At 38.5% G+C, this 27,141-nt stretch overlaps 1 protein-coding gene across 6 annotated transcripts in view; it reads left to right on the forward strand.

The window, feature by feature from the left end:
- Positions 1-27,141, forward strand: part of EML4 (EMAP like 4) — a 161,075-nt gene that overhangs the window by 110,518 nt on the left and 23,416 nt on the right. For all 6 annotated transcript variants that reach the window (XM_075089015.1, XM_075089016.1, XM_075089010.1 and 3 more), the window contains 7 exons: positions 12,676-12,799; positions 17,887-18,036; positions 19,530-19,599; positions 20,965-21,075; positions 23,421-23,516; positions 25,832-25,966; positions 26,195-26,330. In XM_075089015.1, coding sequence (XP_074945116.1) covers positions 12,676-12,799; positions 17,887-18,036; positions 19,530-19,599; positions 20,965-21,075; positions 23,421-23,516; positions 25,832-25,966; positions 26,195-26,330 — 822 coding nt within the window. The remainder of the gene's footprint in view (positions 1-12,675; positions 12,800-17,886; positions 18,037-19,529; positions 19,600-20,964; positions 21,076-23,420; positions 23,517-25,831; positions 25,967-26,194; positions 26,331-27,141) is intronic.

Genomic DNA, 27,141 nt, shown 5'->3' on the forward strand with positions numbered 1-27,141 from the left:
CCTTTGGTCGCTTTCTAATTTAGTGCTTTCACAAATCTTTTATTTGGCTTTTCACCATCAAAGAGCATCAGTGCATGATCTCCTAAAAATTTTGAGCATTTAAATAAATATTTCAACTGTCTTATTGTAGAAATATATATGCATATGCACATTGCAGTCTATTTGGGAATTATTTGGGGGTAGTATAAAATAAATTACTACAGGCATCATTTCCTCAGAGAGGAATGTGCCTTCAAATAAGGTTCCAGAAGTCTTGCATTGTTGCCTAAGATATCAGAAGATTAAGAACTGCCAACTAAAAGATTTGTTTTATCTCAGCTTTCTGTCTTGCCAATATTACAACATATACACACTGATTAGACAAGAACAGAGACTGAAGGTTTTAATATGGTCTCCTAAAATGAAAAATTAGTCTCTTCTAAAGCATATGTATTTGCACCAATGAATTTTGTGTTCTGTGGCTACCTGCTGCTGCTGGCTTGTCCAGACAGGAAAAGGAGCCGTCCATCTGAATGTGGTGGGATGTGACAACAAAAGAAATCCACTTCTTGTGTCACAAAACTACCCTGCTTTGATGTCCTGCAAACTGTACTGAGGCATGCAGTTTCAAAACTAAAGCATGTAACCCAAGTGCACGCTGTACACATTTATCTATGTACAGAGGTTCCGTCTCATGCTTTTTTACTGCTAATTAACAAACCTGTAGTCTCCAGATTCTGTGCTGTAAGCAAGATTACATTATACACAGCGTGATTACTTTTGGTCTCCTCTGGATTTTCTTTCAAAAATAGAACAACACTCAAATTTCTTGGAAGTTAATATATGAATTGTTGTAATGAAAGCAAAATCAACTTGAATCTAATTGCTTTATCATCTTCTAATTCATAGAAAAATTACAGTTCTAAAAACATTCTGAACTGATGGTTACCGAAAGCATCCTTCAAAGACGAGAAGGGTGAAAGAGGGTGCATAAGCATCAGGAACAAAGAAATGTTTCCTTATGTCAGGTTGCTAAACACTGGCTATGGAACAGTACGCGTGTGCAGCAATGGTTACTGTAAAAAGAAAACTAATCAGTAGCGTCCAGACCAGCTGCAATTTAGCTTTGCAAGAATGGAATAAAACTGCTGTATTAAAAATACCCTTTCTACCAAACACAACTTTTCACAAAACCAAGTTGCATACAGCTAAAATGCCTTCAATACTAATTCTTTCCTTACAATGTGCTTCTACAATTCTACATGTTCTGCCAAGAATGGGCTGTACCTCAGTTCTCTCATCCTGGTAGCTATAATTTACATGGCCTCGATGTGCACCCTGCTATCTGTTGTGTTACTCTGCAGATGATGTGAGTGTTCGCTGACTGATGAATGGGTACCTTCCACGTGTGTCATGCCATAGTGTGTTCAAAGCCCAACTGGAATGAGACGTATGATGCAGATGACAGTGGCCCCACGTATATGGAAGATGGATAGAAAGTCTTGTCATAGAAAATATATTTACTAACGTTTAAAACACATATAGTGGCAAAACGTCATTCTGCCTGTAACATGGATGAAGTTTGCAATTGGCAGAATTCAACCTCCAAAGCTTTTTTCGTCGTTGTTGTTATGGTCCAATGAGTGCTGTTTTTGACAGCTTTTAGCGCGTGTGTCTGTGTGTAACGCTGTGTTAGGTTTTGTGTTGTGTTTACTGCCACAGAAGTAACCACCTGTCAGTTGCTGGAGTTGCAGAGGGTCCCCACATTCTTTCCAGTACAAGCTTAGCAATACTCAGTGAATTCTCTGTAGTGCAATGTCCTGTTCAGGGTAGGTGACTTTAGCCTGCTTTGTACTTGATCGCTGCCACATAAATAAACCAATTTCCAGTTGGCACCTTGACCCAGCTGGTCAGGAAGTTGAAGATTTGCAGACAGATAATGTGGCTTCTGAAGGTAAATCCCGTGCAGCTGGACAGAGTTGTCTTGGACTGGGTGGGGTGAAGCATGGGCCTTTGTTCATGCTGTTTGTGCAGGATCTTCCTGTTCAGCAACCCAAAGGCATGAAAAGTTATCGCTGCTTTAACACTCCCTTGTGGTTTGCCAGCCTTTGCCTTCAGAGGTGAGCAGTCTTTAGCATGGTGTTAATTAAGTTAAGCAGCTCCCTTGAGCTGCTCATTTCCCTAGGCTGTATGTGAAATGCTGCGTATGCCCCCGGCACGCACCTCCCGCGCTAACGATTGTGTCAGTGGGCTTCCTATAAATTGTGTGAAGGAGACTCTTGGGAAGACTGCTGGTGTGCAAACTGTCAAGCTTTGAAACAAAACGACGTAAAAATACTTCAGTGTCTTTATACGCACTTAAAAATGAGTTTGGAAAAACAGTGAAATTGCAAATTATCATAGCAGAAGGTGTTTGCGTGGGAAAATAGGATGGAAGATGACAATTCTGTGTAGCTTTGAACATCCTGAATCACTTTGCTTTCTTTGATTCAGCTATTAAAGAAACTGCTTTGAAATGTTGGTATAGAACAGTAGCACAAAATGTAGAGAAATACGTTTTTGCACATTCAGTTCTTGGAATCTTATTTTTCTAGCAGCAGAAGTTACTGCAATATTATCTGTGTGTGACCCCCTGTGCACGTTCATTGTGATTTCTGTTGATACTGTGTATTAGCTATAAAAGCGAAAGACTTGAGGAGCGAGTGAGAATACTTGCTAGATGAGCTTCAGTAGTGAAAGGCATTAGCTTCAATGTCTGAATTTACTTTGGTATGGAGCCCCCCAGAGAGCCTGTTGCAGGTGTTGTGTGTAAATGTCAGCAAGACCTAGGCAATTCTCTCCTCCTGCCAGCGGCAGCAGCGTGGGGAGCCGCAGCCTGCAGCTGCCTTGCAGGCAGTCACTTGAGTTTCCTCTGTTTAGCACTATGCTGAGGGCCATGAGTGTTACCAGTGTCTGTAATGTACCTTCTATCTCAGTACTCGGTTTTGTTCCCTCAGTGCCTGTATTTCTCCCACTTGGGTTGAGTTGCGTTACTCCACATTAAGGTTAGTCCTGAGCTTTACGCCTGTGGGTATATGCTGAAGCAGAGCTAATAGAGACAGGAACACTTTGGTGATGCCAATCCAGTGAGGGAAGTATTATACATGCTTCCATACATATGTGAAAGAGATTTTTGGGTTTAGGTTTTCCAGCTTATTTTTGAACATTTTTTTTTTGTTTATCCTTGTAAACCAGGACAACCTTTTTACAATAAAATCCAGCACTAAGGAGGTATTAAAATTCTGTGAAAATCCAATAAAGCTATGGGTGAAATGAACAGGTGCTTACTCTACAGCCTTAAAAGGACACTAGCTAAAGTTATTCTTTTAAATTCTTTACCAGCAGGTGTTTATAATTGCCTGTAAAAGCCATCTTGCTTTTCACTTCAGCAGAGACATTGCTAAGTATTAATCATAAAGCATTCATATTTTTATACCCAGAAGTTAAAGACCTGGATTATTTTAAGATAAAAAGTAATTTTTTTCACTGAGATTCCATGTTTGAATTTGCTTTTCAGTGATAGCAGCTCCATATATGAATCACTTGTTCACTTATTATAAAGTAATAAGGAGACACTCAGACATTTTTGGATGGCAATAAAAACCATATGTGAAAGAATTAATGAAAAACATTCACTGCATTCCTAAGTTTGTTTCTTTTTAGACTGTGCTTTATTAGTTTCCAGTACTTTTTCTTCTGTTAGTTTAACTAACAGAAGACTCTGCTATAGTTCTAGCTTCACAGAACGGGGCAATCGTGAAGCACACAGTGGAAAAATTTACCCTGCTGACAGTGTGTCCCGTCTACTGAGAGTGCAAAATTCAATAACTACTTCAGATCAGTTTTTTCATCAGACATAGATTTTCTGTCAGATGCTTATTGACGGTGCTCACGTACCTGAGGACAAATGGAGATGCAGTCTTTCTCATTATTATTGGGTTGCTTGCTGTCATTCAGGCACAGTGCACAAAACCACAGAAAAACAATTTAGTATTTGGGAGTTTTTAATCATAGATTCTTGGTGAAGTCAGGATTTTATTATTTAAGCAGGAAGCATTTAGATACAGTCTTACTGAGCTTGTGTGTCCAATACTCCTTTTCGAGTCCTTTTCTTTTTTTTAATAAAAAGCTAGAGTAACGGTAACTGTAGTTAATACCTACATTATTAATGTCACCTGATACATGCAAAAACAAGGTTTTAACTATGATTTACTTATCAAGTTATATAAAGCTAATAACCAAAGATCTGATAAGAAATCACAAGGCAAAGCTGTAAAATCATTCCAAACCAAAGGGAATCTCTCATTTCATCTGCTTTTTTTGACTGTGTGGTTTGCGTTGTGCCAGCGCTCAGTAGCGACAGTGCATGTCTGCTTGTCAGGTTCAGCGAGCATTGACACATAGTTCAGGGTGAGAGATGGCAGACCTGCAGCCACATTTTAGTTCCACTGTAACTTAAAATATAATGATCTGGGCATGGTGGCTGAATTTGGTTGTATTCATCTTGGTGCTGTTAGCACTGGTTTAAATTAGAAACAGGCTTCTAAGCCTTTGTCCCTCAGGTTAGTGGTCCTACAGAATTCTTGGACACAGGCCTGAAAGCAGAAAGCTTGTGGGAAAGAAGCTATTTGTAGTATTAAAAAGCATAACTTCACTGGTCAAGCAACTAGAAGGTGAAGACAGATTAATAAATGTACTCTGGATGTGGTAGTTTATTGTATATTATTAGAGAGTTCTCTCAGCCAAGCTAGTTGGAGCATTTTGGGGTTTTTCGTTTGCTTGTAATTCACTTTAAGAGTAAGATTCAGATGCTAAACACAAGTAGAACTGGGCTGAGGTTTTTGATGCATCAGTCCATGTTGCTCTTTCAAACTAGGTGGGGTGGGAGCTAGTGAAAAACAGTCCCTAATAATTTGCAAGATAAGATTGTTGCAATGATTCCTTAAGAACTGAACTTACTACCATGTAGAAAACCAAGTAATTTGTTATTTATTCACTATTATCTAGTCTGTGTGAGTGTGTGTATATTCTACATCTAAAATCTGCTGTATGCTCATTAGACTTCCCATTATGCATACACTTGCTAGCTGAAGAGCAGTTAATTACAGCACAGACTAGCAGGGCTACCTCAGGGTTTGTCTAAATAATGAGGAATAGTGTGATATAAAATACATTTTTCTAATATTTTGTCCAGCTCTGTTGAAGAAATCAGTAATTGAGGATGAGGGCATCTCAGGCTCCTAGAAAACTACTGTGTATTCCTTGATGATTTCATTTTGAGACATGTTTTTTGGAAACTAGGAGGATTTTGGTTTTGTTATGTCACTGTCTTCAAATTTCTGAAGGATCTAAACAGTAGCTTTCATGTCTCCGTATTTGCTCTTCTCTGTACATACTTCTGAGTTAATCTACAAAGACTTCTTTGATCTTGGTTTTTTCCTCCTTTCAGTTCCTATAATTTTCCCCTGAAAACCTTCCATATTCCCCTAAGAATATGATTCACAGAAAGTAATAGATTGCTTAAGTGTCATTGCATGAGGTTTTATATGCTGACTTCATGGAAGCACTAATTTCAGGTGGTTTGTATTGTCATATATTTGCTGTCTGGTATCACCTGCAGTGCTTCCCATTGGCCTTACCTTCCAGGTTGTTTTCCCTGAATTGCTGGGGTTTAAACTTTCTTTTAAGAGTGAGCAAATAGGCATTATTTGAAGGTGAATTTTACTGTTACTTTTGTGCTGCATTTCCCCCCCCCTTTTTTTTTTTCCCTTGTATAAGGCCTGATTAAAAGTTTGTTTGTCTTAGTGGGAATCTCCTTTTGATACAAGGAGGCTTTGCAGAAAGTTTTCAGCCACCGTCTACTGTTTGTCTACAATTTTGTCCTTAGTTTTAGTCCTGGATTCTTGGTGTTGCATGCTTTACCAACAGTTCCCTTTCATGTAAGGTAAGGATGCTGGCTTATAGTGACTGTCAATGAAGATGCACTTGTTTCCTTGCAGGTCAGGCAGGCTTCCAGGGTTCCCTCTCAGTAGCAACACCTTGTTTCACCAACATATTTATTCCTCTGTTCTCTAGCAGGCTATAAACTTTCAAAGAACCTGCAGTAGGTACTCTGGTTGCTAATATCTGCCTCCAGCCTGTTGGGACCTATTTGGCTTAGTGTTTACACTAATGAACTTAATACAGGAAAGTAGAAGCACTGATGAAATGTCACTGATGACATGAAGCTGAGAGACCAAACTGATACAGTGGAAGCTGAGATTTTAATACTGTAAGACCTAGATATTCCTGAGGCCTGGAGTAGTATTAGACAAAATTAAATAATTCAAAGTGAAAGATCACACATACAGGAGTTGCTAGCAATGTTTTAGCTGTGAACAGGTTGTCTGCCACAATTAAATGGTGAGGAAAAGGGCTCTAACATGCTACTTTATCATAAGAAGATTGAACCACTCACTTATGAAAACACAGATGTAATCCCAGGGTGTGTCAGAAATAATTCTAATGGAGATACTCAGCCTTACGGAAAACGTTAATGCATGAAAACCTTGGTAGGTTCTCCTCTGTAACACTGTATGCAGTTATAGCCACCCACGATCACAAAAGGTAAATTTCGTGGTGGTGTGGAGACAGACTTGAAACCGTATCATGCAAAGAGAGTGTTAAATAGCTGGATGTTTTTATTTTTGCAAAATGAAGGTGGAAGGGTGTGATTGCTCTTTTCATGCTCACCCCATGCACTTTCAGACAACAGATGGGCAGACCTGTGCTGAAGTTAACAGCCATGCTGTCACATGCACAAAAAGTAAACAATCTGGCCATGCTCGCCTGGAAATTGAGTTTCCCAACTATTAGAAGGAGGTTTTTGGATGGTATTCTAAACTCAGCAGAGCATGTTTGTGTATATTGCAGTGACAGTCTCTGCTGTCCAAAGTGAGCACTGCAGTACCCTGATCAGAGTAAAAACCTGAGTGATGCATGCAGAGAGAGGGCACTCGGGGCCATGCTGTGCATCTGTCAGGCTGGTCTAGGCTGGGCTTGGCTGGGCTCAGTTGTGATGTTCCTCCTGCAAACCCCTATCATGAGCTGAGCCTGGTGGCTGATTGGTGCTCAGATCCACCTTTAGGTGGGCCCTTGCCAAGTCACTGGGCTTTGTCTTTGTGTCACTCTTCCTGAATGATGTTTTGTGTCCCTTCAGCTGACTGGGGCCACGGTGTATTCAGATCAAGTGTTCTTGCATCTTTGGGGCAGAGTTGATAATTTCCCCAGACCTCTGGGGATCCCACAGAGAGATGAGACCTGCGTGGAGTTTGCTTGGGTCCAGCACACCCAGAGGGCTCCCATGTGAGGCTAATAAGCCTGCGCCAATCCTGAGAGCAAAAATTGGGAGTGCTGGTCCTGTGTCCCCTGGCACTTGTGAAAGAGATTGTTGAGGCTCCAGAGGTTAATCATTGTGGAGCCAAGCAGGGTTTGGCGAGGGCTGTGAATTTGAGCTCAAAGCTGGACAAAAGCAGCTACAGCTGTTCCCGGCAAAGAGCTGGCCCCTGAAGCCTGAGCGCTGCATCCACTTGATGCTGCCTTTCGAAGCAACCCTGGGCCTGAGCTATTCCTTTTTGTGTACTGTGGATAATCCACAGCACCTGGGCATGCTATCTACAGAGCTTCAACTGTACTTTTAGGTTGGTTTGATCCATGTTTGAAAGCATTTGTAGGATGTATGCAGTTGTAGATTAAGTTAGCATGTGCCAAGCTCCTCTGAGGAATGCCCTCCTGTCTCTCCCTTCCCTCCAAATCCTTCTGCACAGTGGGTAGTAGGTTCTGAACATCTCTTTATATGGGGTAGAGAATTTTTACTTTCATACCTACTGTTTTGAGGCTGGTGGATACTGGAATTGTTGAGGAATTTTTGTTTGTTGGTTCCTTCTCCCCCCTCCCCCCCCTTAAAAACTCTGACTTTATCTCCCTTATACCCCCTTACTTACTTATCTGTTACGAGATGACCAAGGCTCTTCTCTTCCAAAAGATCAAGTAAGGGAAAAAAAAAAGTCTTGACATACTGCTTTGTGCCTGGAAATATTGAGAATGCAGATAGTCTAATGCTCTTGAGCATTCACTTGAGCCAGTATGGTATGAAAGAGTTAAATCACTCGTTTGTGTAACTTGCAAATAGAAGAATTTGGCCTTGGGCAATTAGTTGCTGTTTGAGAATGGTTTTGCTGATATGCTGCCATCCTCTCTAGTATTTCAAAAGATTTTTACATTAATATTATATCTGCCCTACAGGTTATTCTGACGAAGGGAAATTTACAGACAGAAATCTTTCAGTGGGTTGTCTCTCTCTTTTTTTTTTTTTTTTAAAAAACCTTCCTCTTCAGTAGGGAGAGGCTTAATCAAATTATACCTAGCCTGTGTCTCTCTAACGAGTGTGTTAAATATTTATCTTCAAAGGTAATCTTGAATAACATGCAGCTAGCTAATAAAAGCAAAAAATATTCTTTCTTTAATGGGGAAGTTCAGAGAGCTAATTTGTATGTGAATGCTCTGCAGATAATCTTTTCCCTGAGCTCCAGGAGAGCCTCTTCTGGCCAAAGACTTGACTGAATTCCTCTTGGACCCTTCATCTCTTTCATCTGCAAAGGCGGACAGGTGCAACTGCCTCCATCCGTATGAATTTCAGCTGCAGCTTGTCTCCACTGTTCTAAGCAGCAATAAGAAATGCAATCCTTAATTTGTGGTGTCATTTTGAACTGATCTTGTGGAACCAGAAGTGCCAAGCTCAGTGTTAAATCAAGAATTTGACTTGCCCAAACGAATGGTCTTTTCTAAATACCCTTAAGCTACGCTGTGCTTTAATTTATAAGAGTGTGAGCACCAGATTTTAATAGCAAGGTCATTATTAATATGCTATTCTTGGTTTTGGACAGTGTTATTTTCTCTCTGTAAAATACATACTATAAAAATATTTTGATGGAAAAATAAGACATGTTACTAGTTTGGAGTAATTATCTAAATGTTTGTATCAAACTAGTGACGACACTGATCTCTAGCTTTTCTCAGCAATACAGTTAAGCAATGCACATTTGGTAAAATAACTATTGCTTCTAATTTAGCTCCTGGGAAGTGATTTTCTTTGTTATTTGATATTTGTTCTCAGGCAAGTTTTCTACTGTTGTCAGTGGATGGACTCAGGGGATTCTCATTGAAAGGAGCTGTACTTGTTCTTAGAAGTGGGACAGCTATTTTTCATCTTGGTATTTGTTCCTTTGATATGGGACTTAAATGGCTCAACTTTCATTGTATTAATATCCTAAATAAGAAAAAACCTTTATGCATGTGTTAATTTAAGATTGCTGAATTGTTACAATTGCTGTTCAGGAATTATTTTTTGAGCCTGCGGGTTTTTTTTATTAGCTTTCACTTCTGTTAGGACTGTTGTAGGAAAATTCCCTTCTCTTGCCTCCAGCGCAGAGTGAACTACTATCACGGTCAAAAGCAACAACAGAATTCAAGTAAAATGAATTCTTGGTCTCAGAAGGTTGACTTGAGCACCCCAAAAGTGGAAAAGGAATCACGCTAACCGTATCTTTTAAATCTGGGAACATGGTAAATTTGGTAAACTGTGATCTGTGTCATGAAACAATTAAAATTATTAGAGCTGTTAAGCATCAAGAAATCAAACTCTACAGTGTGTTAAGAGGAAAAACAAAAGTTTTTGACAAATTTAGCCATATGTGTTGTGAAACCTTCAAAGTGAGTGTTATGCATGTAAGTAGAATTCTTCTAACTAGCTTATGTTCAGGTACATGGATTCATTGCCCTAGTTAAGTTTGAGCAATGCTGTGACAAGTAATGTTAAAACCACTCAAGCTCATGGGTAGTTCTTTCTCTGGCTAGGAATTACTGAATATATTATATGATTTGGTCATCATAGATTTTTCCTGTATGTGTCAATGCTGTCCAAGTCATTGGTGTGTGCTAGGATCATCACTGCTGTATTCAAAGCTAGTCCTTGCCAGTGTTTTCAAAGCAGGGGTGTTATTCCACAGAATTTCACACAACTCTGATAAAATCCTCTGTGATCAGAAATACTTCTTTTAAATAACCTAGAGTATGCACCACATCTTTTCATTAGGCTGGTGATTGTCAGTCTTCTGTCTTGTCTAACTATAGAAGAAAGATCCTGTGTGAAGAGTTCATTTCCAGACTTTGTGCAAGACTGCTTTTTATCTTTGGTTGAAAATAGTTACGGGGTTTTCCTCTCTCATTCTGTTTTGGCTGCAGTAAGACAGAATATGTTTCTACAGTCTGTATAGTAGAGGTATTTCAAATTCAGAGAAGGCTAGAGACCCTGGCTTAAGGTTGGTCTCGCTCACAACTTTTTTTCTCAATGTTTGCATCTTCTAAAATGTTTCTGTAACCAAGAGACTATTTTGGAGTTAACGTGGCTTCTGCTGTCACTGAAATTATCTGCTTTCTCTTGCCTTTTTAGATCTCCAAGTTTGACTTGAGTTGTTAAGCTATAATTCTGCGGGAGTAAGCCTGAGTTTCTCATCATTTCAATTCGGGATGTTTTAGGGAATGCAAAACATAGATTGCACATTGATGCAATCTGAGTAATAATCTTATGCTTCATTGGGGAAATACTTACAAGCATTCCCTGGGCATTTACGGGAATTCTGTCTCATGTTTGTCTTTTGACAGAAATACAAAAGTGATTGGTTAAAGATCTTCATTTGAGAGCTCAGTATTGGTTGCATTAAATGTGATTAGAGATTTCTTAATATTGTATCGCTAATTCACAGCTTCTATTCTACTACAGTCCTACCCAAATATTTACACTTTGGTTTCAAACTCTTGAATTCTCTCTGTCTGCTGTGATTTTGAAATCCCTATTCATAAAAAATATTGCAGTTCAAGATTCACAGCAGAATTATGTTACTTTGGTTTTGTGATATTAGTTACATTAACAATGGATATTCATTACTAAAGAAGTTGAAGAGTGATAAAAAGTTACCACTTCATTGATGCAAAATTAGTGAAATACTTGGCTTTTCAAAAATCAGTGCTTTTCAAAAAGAAACTCCTGTGTCAGCAGTGTTGGAGGCTGGCATTAATTCTTGTGGATTTGAGGCCTGATTTAACCATAATTAAACAGTACTACAGTGCTGGTTTTACTGTGCGGCTGGGGATAAAGGCTTTTAAAAGTCTTCAAGGGCTTTTCTGTTCTTCTGAAGTTAGAAAATGCATATTGTCACATTGTGGAGGGAAGACTCCTGTAGGTCACCTCATATACTAGTTGCAGTCATGTATTTCTTAAATCCAGATGACTTGCCTTCCAATAACTAGCTAGTGCGTTTGACCAAGCCGCCTAGCTACCCTGTAATTAGTTTTCTCTGGTGGAAAATAATCTCATGTTCCTTGAAAAGGAACTCCTAAAGACTTGTGAAGTGTTCAGATGCCCTAACAGAGAAATGCATGTATTTTTTCACACCTATAGACAGTGTTACAGCTGGAGTCATTAGGAGCTGTTGTTTCTTTCCATTTTTCAGGATATGATGCAATATGAATAGCATGCACTTGGAATTATTTCAATGAATTAATAATTCATGTTAGCGTATTAGTTTGTGATGATATATAATTTCAGATTATATTCCTCAGAAAAGCTTTTGACGCTTTTTCCTGCAGTATCCTTGTGTCTTAGGTTGGCCATTATGGTTTGGATTAGGTGGGCAGCTGGGTGGGTAAAAGAACCAGCTGGATGGATGGCCTCAGAGTGTCGTGGTTATTGGGTCATACTCTACCTGGTGGCCAATAGGTAACAAGTGGACTCTGCAGGGGTCTGTCCTGGACCTGTCCTATTTAACATCTTTAGCAATGGCTTGGAGCAGGCAACAGAGGACACCCTCAAGTTTGCAGGTGACAGCAGACCAGGGCATCCAGTTCATATGCTGGAGGGTAGAGCTACCAATCCAGGGGTACCTGGGCAGGTTGGAGGCACGGGCCTGCCAGAACCTCACAAAATTAAGCAAGGACAAATGCCAAGTCCTGCACCTGGGGGAAAGAAGAGCCCGTGGCAGGAATACAAGCTGGGGACAGAGGGGCTGCAGGAAATGGCTCTGGGGAAAAGGCGCTAGGGGTGCTGGCAGACAGCCAGATGCCAAGAGAGGTTATGCCATCTCCATCCTTGGAGGTTTTCAGGACTGGACTAGGCAAAACCCTGAGCAACGTAGTCCAACCTCATGGCTGAGCCTGCTTTGAGCCAGAGGTTGGACTTGAAGACTTCCTGAGGTCCCCTTCAACCTGAAATATGTTATCCTGTGAATTTATGACTACTGATTTATTCAATTTCAGATTTTAATTTGAATTTGAAATTTGCCTTTGTAATTTAATTTGCATGTCTAAAATGTTACATGCTTAGTCTGTCCTATCACAAATTCAAGTAATGCTTACTCTGTGTGTGTGCACACGTGTGCGTGTGTGGTTTAGCGTTACATTTTAATAAAAAATAAAATCTGGGCCTTTACCAAGCTTGCATTTCAAAAAGAATTGTTTTATCACAAGTGTTACTTGCATCTCTGTGCTTATTACTGGTTTCTTTTGTGCTTATTTCTTGTGTAAACTTGCTGCACGATTAATACACTTTTTTTGTTTCAACAGAGGGAGAATATATCAAGATGTTCATGCGAGGTCGACCAATCACAATGTTCATTCCTTCTGACGTAGAAAACTATGATGATATTAGGACAGAGCTGCCTCCTGAAAAGTTAAAACTGGAGTGGGTGTATCCTTGATATTAGTAACTACTTGCTGTTCCCATTTTGTCTTGTCTTGCCTTTTTTTCCCCCGTTTTAGAATCTGGTCTTGTGTCTTCTCTATTCAGGATAAAAAATACTTAAAAGTGGGGGAAAAATTTAAATTTAATATAACAGTTGAAATGGTTTGTAGCTACTGTAGAGTACGACTTTAATCTGCAAAATATGTAGACAAAGAAAAGCTGTACTTTGTTTGTTTTGCTGTTGAAACTAATTGCAGTTCATTCTTAGTGTGAAAGAAAGCGTCTTTGGAGAGTTAGAGTTTCAGAAATGTCCCTCAGTTCCCCCCCGTCCCCCCCCCCCCCATATTGATGGAGGCTTTGCATTCAGGAACATTGTTAGTTTTCAGACTTTGGGAGGTTTTATAGCTATGGAAGATCTTTAATTTCTCGTCATTCTTACCTCCAGAGTGAAGATTGCAGAAGCAGCCATCCTTTGCACTGCTTCTGTGTTTCAGCTCGGAATTGCAGGGATTAATTTCTTGGAGACTAGTTTCATTAAACACACTAAATAAATTTCTCATCTGAAGAATGGAGGAGTTGTGTGGCTGAAGACAATTCTCTGGGCTTATTAGATCAAACGTTGAATGCAGTATAAGAGAAATGCTTTTGCACACGTTGGGTATTTCTGTCACCCCCCCATCTCTGTAGACTCTTCCAGTAAGCTGTGATTGTATAAGTAAATTTCTTAGTACTTAAGTAAAATGACATGTCTAGGCAGCACTTGAGTTGATGTAATAATCTCAAATTTGATCCTTCTGATGTTGCTGAAAGCAGGAAGATTTTTAGGAATGTTGATGATACACTGTCATATGTCAGGATATGTACAGACAGAGACTGCCCATACCTCTCTCAGCATATCTGTTAGTGACTAAGGCATACATATATTTTAAGTCACCCCTTGTTACTCGCTGTAGGAAAGAAGGTATCTCTATTATTTTATCCTGCCTTTATTAACTCATAGATGTTTGAAACAGAAAATGCTGGGTACGTGGTTATGAAGAGCAGCTGTGGAGCTCATGTCCTCTGAACTTTTCAGTGAGACTGTGGAAGCTTAGACCATAAAGGAGGAAAGTTTTGGATTAGAAGCCTGACTAGAAGGAAATCAGAGCTCTTATTCATGCTTTGCAAAGCTGTGGTGTCCAGCTTTCCTACTCTCACAGCTCTTCGGCACTGATGCTGGCACTCATATGACTGTGGAGTGAACTGGGTCAGTCACTGATCTGGCTGAAATGTAATCTTTTTTTGTGGAGTTAACTTTCAGCAGGATCAACTCATTAATTTACTTTGCCATACAAACATCCAAGAGCTAGAACTGGCATTCTGGAGGAAGACCAGATCTACTTTTCCAGCAGCAGTGAGCAGTTTGGATTGATGAAAACTGATCATGAAATCACACCCTCAGTTAAGTAGGTGCAAATCCCAGTGTGGACACACTTATTTAATGTCCAAGGACCTTAAGTTCAAGTTAAACCAGTTTCCTGCTGAGGGCTAATTAAAGTAAAATAAATCTAGCCTAAACAGACTGTCCATATGTTCTTGGAATCTGTTTAAGGAAATGTCATCCTAAATCAGACCAGCATGTTTATGAGTGTAGAGTATCTTTTGGATACGATGGTGAAGAAAACAAGAGGAAAAGGCATTAAAATTTATGAGGCTTATTATTGGTCTCTTCGAAGTTGCACAAAATTGCTCTTCAGTTTTGGAGGCAGGAAGATGTAGCAGCAGAAAATCTTGTACTTCATGCACAGGTTTAGCAAGGGGAAGAAATCTGCAAGCCAGCCATAACTTCCAAATACGATGGCAAACTGAAGCCTGTACACCTTATTAAAAAGGAATGGGAACAGTGATACACAGAATATTTTGGTAACGTCAGTGTTTTGCAGCTAAAAGGTCAATTGAGTGTTGAATTGTTCAATCTGTAAGTTTTGTTTTGAACACCTTTAGTTCTCCTGCCTTCTGGGTGATGGTTTATAATTGGGCTTTCCTTGGATATTACTGTTTTGGAAGGTGCCGATCAACCCTGAGCAATGTCAAGGCAAGAACAGAAGGGGGTTTGGGGTGGGTTTTTCGTTTGGTTTTTTTTTTGTTGTTGTTGGTTGGTTGGTTTGGGAGAGGGGTGTCCTTTTTAGATTAACTGTGTCCTGCAGGTATATTCAGCTACTGGTATGCAGTACTGTAGGCTGAACAGAACACACTTGGCTTTTGTCTGCCCTGCAGATTGCTGTCAATTGAAGAAAAACCTAAGCTGCTTGGCAAGATAAAGTAGCTCGTGGGGAAATCTGAGCTCTTGACTGTGTCTGGTTCCTGAGTGATTTTATTTAAATGTAATAATTTTGTTGGGGTATCCCTGCTTTGTAGTACGGTCTTCCCTGGTGCATTGCAGAACTGGTTAAAGCATATCTGGCATTCCTAGTAATAGAAAAATGGGCTTATTTAGCAGCTACAGAGGTCACAGACAGTGCTGCTGTTGACAGGCAATGACTTTGTAGGCTCTTTCTCCCAATGTATAGTAGCTCAGTTTCTGGAGGGTATTTCTGACTCCATTTTATAAGATTATTTTTAGCACTGGTGCCCTTCTTTCTAAGAATAACCAAAGTCAGCGGTAAATATACTGCTGAACTCTGGTGTACAGTGGATCACTTTTCATGAGGGCCGTGGCTATTCTTAGCCAATTAAAAAAAAAAACAAAACCCAAACAAAAAGCTTTTAAGCATATCAAATGTTGTGACAAATCAGTCCTTGTAATTTGTTAGAAACATTCACAATACAAGGACAACTATCTCTGAATTCCCCTGGTTGAAACATCAGTCTCATTGAAAGATTAACATTGAAATATAGTGGAAATAAAGCATCAAAGTTGTGGCACCCCTTTTTCTGTAGAGACAGTCAATTATTATATTAACACATCTGCTGCTTTGTTCCGAACGTGTGGAGAAGGAAAGAACTGCCATAAAGTCACAGCCCCTCTCGTTTTCTTTCAAGATAGTCTGGGATAGAGAATGAAGAAAGCAAAAAAATTTCTCCCTCAAAACAGGTTGTTCCTTTACATACTGCTAAAAACACAATCCTAGAAAATGCAGCCACTCTTTGGTACCTTTGTTATGTAGGAGGGGTAAAGGAAAAGAATGGAATGAGAAAACGTAACCTTTTTTTTTTTTTTTGCAGCCTCATGAATGCCAGAGCTCAGTGGTAGGTGCCAAAATATTTAGCCTTAGCTTTGCATAGTAGACTTCTGCTGTGGAAAGGCGTGTTTGTGTAAATGATTAATACTTTTCTAGGATGAATGTGCAAAGATGTCAGTCTTAATAAATCCTTGTCAATACACTCCCTGTTGTATACAGCAGATTAACAAGACCTGCCTTCCTGCTCTGAGAAGGTATTTGGAAAAGTGTTCTTCATGCTTCAGGATAGAAAAAATATTTTTATTGGTTTGTAGCCCATAGTTTTTGAAAGTTCAGTGGTCTGGTTGGTTTGGTTTGTTTCTTTTATAAAAGGCCATTCTGGAGTTTCTTTTTGTTCCATCACTGTTCAAAAGAAGAAAAAAGAGGAGAATTTAGTGGGAAAGTAAATAGTGATGGAGGAGAAACAGAGGCACCCTTTTCTTAGTGCCCTCAGCATCATGTTGTGTCAGCCTTTCTCTTGTATCATTTGCTAAGCAAGCCAGTGAATAATATCTGCTTCAGAGGAGCCATTGTGGTGTTCTGTAATAAACAGAAGACAGCAAGATATAAATCTGTTTTGTTTTCCGTACTTGTGAGAGACTTGACAACTGAATGCAGTGTCCCTTGTTGAACCATTATTTAGTTACAGCATGTGTTTAATTTCACAAGTGTTCCTGTGGAATAGCCGTCCTGTGGTTTGATGGGACTGCAAAAGAGGAATGGTGGCGTGGTGGGGGATTTTTGGGTGTGGGGTGTGGTGCTATTTTTGGTAGAAAGGTAGCCCTTTCCCAAGAGCAGAAGAAGCCAGGCTGTCAGCTTAGGAGATGTCAGTTTAAATACTCCCAAACTTGGATTACTGCACCTGCTTTCATTTGTGAGAAAAGGCCAGCGTCATCCATCTGGCTTTATGCTTGTGGCTCTTTGACTTCCTTTTATTTACCTGATTAACCAGGGCCCAAGGCTGGAATCCTTCAGCTAAAGTTGCTTAATGTATTTCCCATATTTTCCTTGCTGTTTCCTTGTGTTGGCACTGAAGTGGAGAGATCTCCGAAATGCAGGACATAGCAAGAAATTTATATTTTTATTTTTAGTCTGAATTTTGATGTTATTTGTACATAGCGACCCTGGGAACTGAAATACTGGCAGACGGCCACGTTAATAGTCCAGGTGAAGAAAATTGCACCTGTTTTAAAGAAATAGCAAGTTGTAATAACGTTTGATCAGTGCTAACCAAGGCTGGCTCACAGTGTGTAAAACTTCTGAATGTCATTAGGAGTCAAAAATCTTCCCTTTTATATATTTCGGTAAATTCAGATAGAATATTTTTCACTGTGTCAGTTCCTTTTGAATTTTGTTTGTTTAAAAAATACTCTAAAACAGTCTAAAGAAATATTTCCTGAGCTTGGCAGCTGCTGTGCAGAAGCTTTCCTTTTTCTGAAGGGTATTAGGAATTTTCACACACTTGTTTTAAAAGGCCAAATGGAAGTAATAATCTGGTGCTCAGGGTGCAGATGCACAGTTCTGTTGCTGTAAAAAATGTTACGCCAGTACAGTCAGTCCTGCTGTTACCTAATGAAACTTCATGGGGAGGTTTTTATAAAATGACAACACTGTGTTTGTTTTATGTCAGTGTGCCTTATATATTTTAACATCAACGAGCATCCCTTTTAAATGGATTTGGGTTTGTGAAGTCCAATTGTATGGGGTTTGTTTTGTTTTAAACTGTGTTACTGAAATCGTGCTATAGTTCCAGAGATAAAACGTAAGGAGCATTTGCTGACATGAGACCTTCTCAGGAATCCTTCAAGAAAAAAAAAGTTTGTTGGTTTTTTTTTTTTTTTTCTGGTATCAGTGATTATGAAAACCTTGACTTAAAAAAAAATATATGTATAGATATGGGTATCGTGGAAGAGACTGTCGAGCCAATGTTTACCTCCTTCCTACCGGAGAAATCGTATATTTTATAGCATCAGTGGTGGTACTATTTAACTATGAGGAGAGAACTCAGCGACATTACCTGGGTCATACAGATTGCGTTAAATGGTTAGTATATAACATTTGCATGTAAGTATTTGTGTAATAATGCAGAAACGTATGTTTTTGTTCTTTCCTACTTGTATGTATGAGCACATTAATGTCATCATAATTGTAGTTATTTTCTGTTTCGTCAGTCCCAGTAGATTCCACTGTAGTAAACGCTGCACAAATGAACGGCTAGAGCAGTCCATGGTAGCTTAGGGTTTCTGGCTTAAATGTAAAACAACAGGATATGTAGACAATCTGAGTGCTGGATTAGAGAAAGGATCTTTGTGTAAATTATTCTGAATAGATGTACCAGAAATTAAAAACTATTGTAAGCCTAATTTTAAATCAGTGATTTACAGGCAGTACGGCAAAGGCATAGTCTTAAAGGAGAATTAGAAACCAAATGGAAAACTGAGCAATAATTTTCTTATTTTTTAATAGCTGCCCCATCCAAGTATTAAGACTGTCTGAGAAATCAGAAAGGTGTTTGCAAAACAAAACAGAGAAGCAGAGAAAATGAAGCCAACGTCCTTGTGGGTGCAAAGGCAGTTACTGACACTGAGAATGTTAGTCTGAAGAGTAGTGCACATAATGTGACAGTGAACATAAGCTCCCTGCTGTACCTGAATGGAGAAGGGTCGCCATCTAAACCTCTTTTCTCCTGGCTGTGCTTTGGTAACTGTAATTGCTTCCTGTGGGAGGAATGCTGTCAGTCTTGTGTTCTTCACTTTCACTCAAAAAACTAGACTGAATTGTAAATTGTTTTGGTGTCCATCACACTGACCTCTTCAGGCTCCCCCCGCTCCCTCTTTCCTGTTTCAACGGCTTTCTTCACCTTTGTAACTTTACAGAGAAAGCAAATAAGAAGATTGGTCAAAAAATCACTAGGACTGAGAGGATGTGTACTCTGAAATTGCTCTGGTTTTTCACATCAGCTCCAAAGCAAACTGTGATAAGCAAAAGCAGATTTTTACTTATACTGGTAGTGCACCATACTGGGGAATTTTATTAATACAATTACATTAGTAACTCATTTCAAGTGGCAGTAGTCCCTGACTCCTGGGTGCAAAAAGCCTGCAGTCAACTTTTCAGCTGTTTTTTCCCCCAGGTTCATGTTATCTGTAGGTCCAGCATATTTTATGCCTATAGTATTTATAAATATGGCATATAATTGCATTTAGGAAGTTCACCATGAGACAATGTATAGTTTGTTACAGTGGACTCCCGGTACAGTGCAAACCCTCGATTTGTCAGAGCATATGTACAGTTGGCTCTTTTGGCACTCTCTGTTTTGTGCCAGCACCCACTGCAAGAGCCTGATCATCCCATTAGTACAGTGTGTAATGAAATAGTCTGATGAAAAGCATTCAAGCTGTCTCATTAAAGGTGGGATTTAGGATCATAATTGTCTTCATGGGCTTCTGTTGAGAAGGAAAAAAAAATTTACAAAAAACCTCTCAGTTTTGGAGACCTCTGACAGCAAAAGCAAGTCATATTTCTGTCTGTCTTAGTCTTGCAGTTCATCCAGACAAAATTAGAATTGCAACAGGACAGTTAGCTGGAGTGGATAAAGATGGAAGGGTAAGTAATAGAGCTGTTGAGCAGTAGTATCTTGTTTTGAAAATCAGGAAAAAGTGGTGGTTTTTTTAAATCTCATCTTTGCCTTCTGTTTGCAGTTTATTTTATAAGGGAACAGGCTATATATATCTCTAGCAAAAGACAGTAGCAACTAAGCACTCAGCCATATATCAAAAAGAGCAGAAACTCAGAAAGTCCTTTATCTGTGACATAGGAAACTCTTTTAATTCTGCAAGCAAATATGAAGCTTGTAATTGATTTATAAGGCCACATAATTTCTGTCACGTTTCTTTCAATAAGTTTTCTCCCAGAGGAGAATGTGTCCCCAGTTCTGTGGGTCTGTACTGTTAAGGCTTCATAGAAGAGGAAACCAACTTTAAGAACTCATGGAAGGTGTGTCATACTTTCCTACTAACTTCCTCGTTTGAGAGCAAGCGCGTTTAAATGCTCTTGTCCCTGGCTGTTGGTGAACTCTTGTCAGAATTTGACCAATTGGATTGTCTTAATGAAGTTACAGACAGAATGAAAAAAAAGAAGGGGGGGGGGGGGTAGACAGATACTATGCGGTGTAGAAGCAAGTTAAATATAACCCTTATTCAGATGTTCAACTTAATTTCTTAGATTTTCAAAGAAATTGATGTGAGTTTTTTTGTATAGATATTGTTATGATTTCCACTGAACATTTTTTGAATCTCGTTAGGCCTGGTTGGTGTGGTTTTCCATCAGTGGGTTGATTTATTGTCACTTTCTATGGTGAATGCTGTCTTTAAGCCAACTTAATTTCCACTTTATTTGTGATTGTTTCACACTTCTGAAGCTACGCCGGTTTGGGATAGTACTTGTTAGAAATATAACCACAGAGATTTTCACTGAGTGGTTGGTGATGGTTAGGGGACTCTGTGCACCAGGGTGTTGGGGTATTTTGTATTTATTTACTTACTTCCTACTCTATATATATTTAAAAAGGTTTATTATTTATTATTATTATTTATTATATATAAAAAACAAGGTTTGATCATTATTTCCAGTTGTTGCATAAGATTGGGGTCTGAAATGCAAGATGACTCTTCCATTATTTGTTCAATTGGGCAAAGATGTATTTTCACAACTACGAAATGCCACCATACTTAATTTCTTGCCTCGACAGCACCGCTGCCATGTTTGTAGCCCAGACATAGGGAGCAAGATTGTCTTGACTCTCACCTTTTGAGCTTCAAGATACTGTCCAGTGGCATTGTTAGCACAGTTCATCCTGCATTTCAATCTGGAGTTCGTAATTCAGGTAGCATCCGCTTAAGAAAACTTGACACCTGCATATGCTGCTTTCACTGTTGATGACGCTGTTTGTCCCATTGCTTTTTCACGCAGCCTCTGCAGCCCCATGTTAGAGTATGGGACTCGGTGAGCCTGGTGACGCTGCAGGTTATCGGCCTTGGGACTTTTGAACGTGGAGTGGGGTGTTTGGATTTTTCAAAAGCGGTAAGATGGGTGCAGTTATTTGGTGTGTTAAATAATTTATCCAACCCTTTATAAACGGGAAGGAAATCTCTGGGGATATTTGTATATGGTCATCTAGCTCATCCATTCTGGTACTAAAAGTGTGTCAGTAGAGTTTATATATACTTTATAAAACCAGGTGACAGTGAGCTAGCTGGAAAAACAGGAAATTGCACATGTAAAATTGCAGTAACAAACTAGCACAGTGAATAAACAGAGGGCAAGAAAAGCCTTAACGAGAAGTGGAAGTCTGTTGAGTTTGGTGGTTTGGTTTTGTTTGTGAGGGGCTTGGGTTTTTGTTTGGATTTTTAAAAACTTGTTTGTTAGTGAGGTTTGTGAAGACAAATCTTAGTGACTTCTGATAGAAAGGGTAACTTTTCTGCTTGCACAGCTGGAGTAAGTTTTTATCCAGCAACAGGAAATTAACAACAACAAAAAAAAAACCACCACATTATCTTGTGCTGTTTTTTCCCTGAGGAATAATTTGTTCAATTTGTGCCTCTACTTCTATATAGAAAAAAAAAATAGAAGTCTTGTTTTGGGCCCCACAGAATTTATCAGAAAAATCAGTAGCAGATGGAGATGTACTACTTGGCATTGATAAAGTTCTCATTTAAAAATCGGCAGTGAGTTTATTTTTTGTAAAATATGTGTGTATTTTAATTTTCAAGCTACCTTTGTATTTTTGCCAAAACACTAAGACATACCAGACCTCCTGAAAACCCAAGCTGTGATTCTTGCATTCCAGCAAGAAGAATTAATATGTGTTTAAAAAAAAAAAAAAGGAGAGTAGAAAAAGAATGTCTGCTGTATTTTGGTAATAGAGGAAGAGAAACACAGGACAGCTGAGGTGGGAGGGGGTGGCTGGAGATCACCTCATCCACTCTCCTGCTCACAGCTGGCTCAGCCAGAGCAGGCTGCTCAGGCCTGTGGTCCAGCTGGGTTCTGAGTATCTCCAAGGATGGAGACTCAAGAGTCTTACTGGGCAACCTGTTGAAAAGAATGTTTACATGTTGAAATGGTGCTAAAGTAGTTATGTCTAGGTTTTGTCTTTCAGTAAATAAAAGATTTTTGTTTTGTTTACAAATTGGGGTAGCATAAATAAAATAGTATAATGTGAGAGGAATGCTGTCATTCCTGTCACTCTAACAAATCAATAAAACTTTTAAACTCAGATACATTTTTTCAAGGTCAATATATGTTCCATCATTTTAAAAACAAAACAAACAAAAAAACCACTATTCTGAAGACTAGATTTTAGTTTTTATTTGTCTGTTTTGTGGCAGAAAATGATTTTGATACCTTACTGCAGTCTCATGATTCCTCACTGGACAGAAACAGTGAATGTGCAGTATCTAGAACTGTGTATACCACATAATTCCATTAACGCATGCAAGACCAGTGTATATCGCCAGTGCTGTCTTCAGGGTGTCTTTCCACTTAATAATCAACGTATGTTTGCATGTTATTGCTCATAATAGTGTTTGGGAATAAAAATTTCAGCCACCTCTATTTTCATAATTTGTTGGAGAATGCAGTTGAACTGCAAGAATCAACTTTAAAATAAATAAGGCCTCCTCCAAATCCTTCTACACATGTCCTTGAAACAACGGGTTTCTGCAAGTATTTGTTGCTGTGAATAACTATGTTTTTGTTCTAAGATTTTCTGTCTGCTCTTTTAATTCCATATAGCCGTATTTACCATTTTGTTGTAAAATTGTTCAAAATAAGCCATTTCAGTTATTTAATACCGTAGATGCCAATCTTTCCACTCTGTAAGCATCACTTTATTCAGAAGTTGTTACCTTTGCTGTAGTTTCACCAACTGCATGATGAAACTGCTGGTACTTAATGTTCCATGAAGGAAAAATGAGATGTGCTTACAAAATTTAATAATGTACATTTGTGTGTATGTGATGGCGACATACCACAAGTGGAGCTATGAGTCTGACTCTGAGACCTAAGGAAAAACAAAATATTTGCAGAAAAAATTTGCAGAGGGAGAAACCTCTTTGCTACTAGGTTGGTATTGCAAACTGGAAAGCAAAAATAAAGACAATAACAAAAACAAACTAAAAGGGAGAGACTTGGTAAGATACTTTTAAAGCTTTCTCAGACTATTATTTGAAGCGTTGTCATTTTTTCTGAGATTATGCACTGTCTTGAAAAGGAAAATGCCAGATATGTTGAGCTTATAATTACTTTAAAAGGACTTGCTTAATTTATATTGGTACGTTTGTGGTTTTTGAAATTACTGCTGCCCTTCACTGTTTCTAAATGGGTATGATAGTAATTTGTCAGCACTGCTTGTTTTCTTTTTCCTTTAGGATTCTGGTGCTCATTTGTGTGTAATTGATGACTCTAATGAGCATATGCTCACTGTGTGGGATTGGCAGAGGAAATCAAAAATAGCAGAAATAAAGGTAATGATTGCACAAATTAATATTCTGAAATACAAGTGTTTTTTATACCCATAAATAAAAGCTTGAGACACATTTGATCTTACCTGGAAACTGCAACTGTGTAATACTGCTGGCTTGTGTTAGGGCACAAAATAAATGTATTCTTAACTTGTATATTGGAAGGGAATATTGGAGCGCTTATAATTACATTTTGCTCATCCTTATGAGCCAATCCAAATAAAGCAGTTCTCTAATAATTTTCCTAATTTTAAAAGAAAATAAATCCTGGGAACTTTATGAAACTGAAGTGATGATTCAGTCTGTAGTTTATTTAAAAAAAAACAGACACACACAAAAAAAAGAAACTATTTTTCAGACATTCCTTATTTTCATTTTCATCTGACTTGAGTTGCAGGCATTGATTGTCAGTATGTCTCTTCTCAATTGAAGTCCATTAGTACTTTTGTACATTGCAATCTTGTTTGCTTTCCTCTTTCTTTTGTAACCTTCTAAATTTCTGATCAATGAGAAGCATTCATAGGTGTTGCACTCAATGTTTGTGTAAAGTTGACTCCACTGGAAACATCGAATCCAATAATGACTAGCTATTGAAGTCCATATTTTGAGACATCTTGCTTTGTATTATACAATATAAAGCAAGGAGATACTACATGGATGTAGAACTGAGTATTTTTTAATTTTTTTTCAATCATGAGTCAGCAAGTGGAATACCCTACAAGCATATATGTCTCTATGATTGCAAAGTTGCAATTCCAGATAACAAAATCAGGTTGGTTTGACATAATTTCTTTAAATTATGTTGGCCAATACTAATTATATTCTATTCTGTAAGTTTTAATGTAATTCTGTGTCAGTATTTTCCAGGGAGTCCCCTGGTGTTTCAGAATTGGCTAAAACCAATTTGACAGGGACAGCTTGCCCTTCAGTACTTATTCACATTTAGGACTTGATTTTGCAGTATCTTAAGTACCTTCCGCAATAGGTGGTGTGAGCAGTTTCATTGCTTTGGCTAGGGTGCAAAACAGAAGCCTTTTCTCAGCTGAACTCCATTGATATTTTTCAGTCATAGAATAATAGGTTCATTAGAATAGAATAGGTTCAATAGGATCATTAAGGTTGGAAAAGACCTCTAGGATCATTAAGTCCAACCGTCAACCCAGCACTACTATGCTTCCTAAACCATGCCCTGAAGTGGTGCATCTACGTGTCTTTTAAATACCTTCAGGATGGTGACTCCACCACCTCTCTGGGCAGCCTGTTCCAATCCCTGGCCACTCTTGCAGTGAAGAAATTTTCCCTAATATCCTTAGCTGCCATAAGATTTGTGAATATAGCAGATCGGTCATGTGGAGGAAACTGTGTGTGAGACGCATAATTCAACATATATGGCCATCAACAAAAAATGATACTTAAGGTTCTTTTCCCAACTAAAGTGAGCTAAAAATGGTGAGGTGGGAAAGGGTACTCCCACAGCTGCTGATTCAGCAGCACTTTTACATGTACTCCTTTGAAGTGTGGGCTTAAATCCTATAGAAGTAAATGCATTGATGCATTTACTTAAGTGTTTTGCAGAGTCATTGGCTCCAGGAGATTGTCTTCAAAGGCAGTTTGGTTTGAATATGCATTAGAAGTTAAATAAATGACCAGTCGGTTTGTTATGTTTGTAAAATCTATTGGTAGAGGATGAAATACTCATGGAGGTGTTAGTACTTCAGTAACAGTATATGGAGCCAGTGAAAATACACAGGTGGGACTCTGTTTCAGAGTTTGGAGTTATACAGGTTTCTTTTTTTCTTCTTTGTGAGGAGGAAAGGAGAGGAAGGAAGAACCTAAAGGAATTCTTACAGAATTTCAGAAGGACAGCGATGAATATAGTCTTACTATGTTACTATTGTCTCAATTGCCTCTGTCACAGCTTTGTTATCCAGAATAGCAAACTACTCTGTGTAGAAACTAAGCAGGTTTTCAGCCCAAAAAAGTGTCTTTTATACATCATTCACTTTCCATGTCAGAAGTCTTAGCTATTCCAGAGGGCAGAAGTTTTTGTGACACTAAAAGTGAATGCGAACCCCTGACTTTTCTACTGAAATTTTATAAAGATCTCTTATTAATGTAAAAAAAACCAAAACAATATATACAAAATGATACATGCAGTTATTCAGACAGTTGATTTAGCACAGAACACTTACGGATTCTTTCAAGCATATAATGAGCTGTCTAGTTCCTCATACCTCTGTTTTGAAACTTGGGATTTTACATGTGTTTCTAGTAGTTATTTCCCATCTGAATAATTGTTACTTGTGTTATTATTTCAGACTACGAATGAAGTTGTCCTTTCTGTAGAATTCCATCCAACTGATGCAAATACGATAATTACATGTGGCAAATCTCATATATTTTTCTGGACCTGGAGTGGCAATTCATTATCAAGGAAGCAAGGGATATTTGGGGTAAGAATGTCTTGATATCAGGTCAGTTTTAAATCAGTGGAATGATCTGCTCATGCTTTCTATAAATTTGCTCTGTTGTTACCATGTACTGTTTGAGCAGAAAAGTAAGCAAACATAAAACGCTAAATACTGCTTACATGTATGCAGGATGTTTGGGTGTGGATATGTTATGCTAATTATGTGAAGAGTGCAAGCAATTATCCCTTTCTTTTGCTTGTTTTGTTTCAGAAATATGAAAAACCCAAATTTGTTCAGTGTTTGGCTTTTTTGGGAAATGGAGATGTGCTAACTGGAGACTCAGGTGGGATAATACTTATATGGGGCAAAACTACTGTAGAATCTACTCCAGGAAAAGGACCTAAAGGTAGGATACGTTCACAGTTAATCACAGATAGTTTGTAGAAGGCAAACACAAAGAATTGCATTAGAAAAGGATTAGGGAAACAGACCTGACTGAAGGTGTACGTTTCCTGTTATTAACAGGTGGTACTAAACTCCTTCAAGTCTCATGAATTCACTGACTTCAGAGCAATGTAGAGTTTCTCAATAATTACTTGGGCTGTGCCAGAAATGAATGAAAACTACTTTAAATATTTTAAAATTTTAAATATTTTGCATTTAAAACAAATGTGCAGTTAATCAGCTTTCCTTTCATCCTGAAGATTTGAAAAAGGCTGTGGGATCACTTTGAGGATTCTGCAGGCTACCTTTGCCTTTTAAGGGTTATGTTGTACCGCACTCAGTCTCAGAGGAATATTATCAAGTGTTGAAACTGACATTAATAGGACTTGTATGTGACAGAAAAATTTAATGCGTATTTGTACCAGTTACACAAATAACAGTATCTGGTACAGCAGATAGTCAAGTCTTGGCTGTAAAATATACTTATAAACCCATCTTATTTGAGATTTGGGTGAAACCTGCTCTTTAGGGCAAAGCTTTTGTGAAAAAAGAAAGGAAAATTATTTGTTACCCAACATATGCAGACCTGGCACAGTTGAGCCCTAAGGTAACTTATAAATTCAAGGATAATTTATTTTATTTGGCAGCTATTTCAAACACTCCAGTTTAAATTGGTATGCCAGGAAAACATTCATGTAAAAACTAGACTTTTAATGGTAAGTCTGGTTTTGTAGGTAAATCTTTTCTTGTCTTTCAAGCTAACTGCAATGGAA

This window comes from Phalacrocorax aristotelis, chromosome 3 (genome assembly GCF_949628215.1).
Source record: "Phalacrocorax aristotelis chromosome 3, bGulAri2.1, whole genome shotgun sequence".
NCBI classification, from domain to species: domain Eukaryota; kingdom Metazoa; phylum Chordata; class Aves; order Suliformes; family Phalacrocoracidae; genus Phalacrocorax; species Phalacrocorax aristotelis.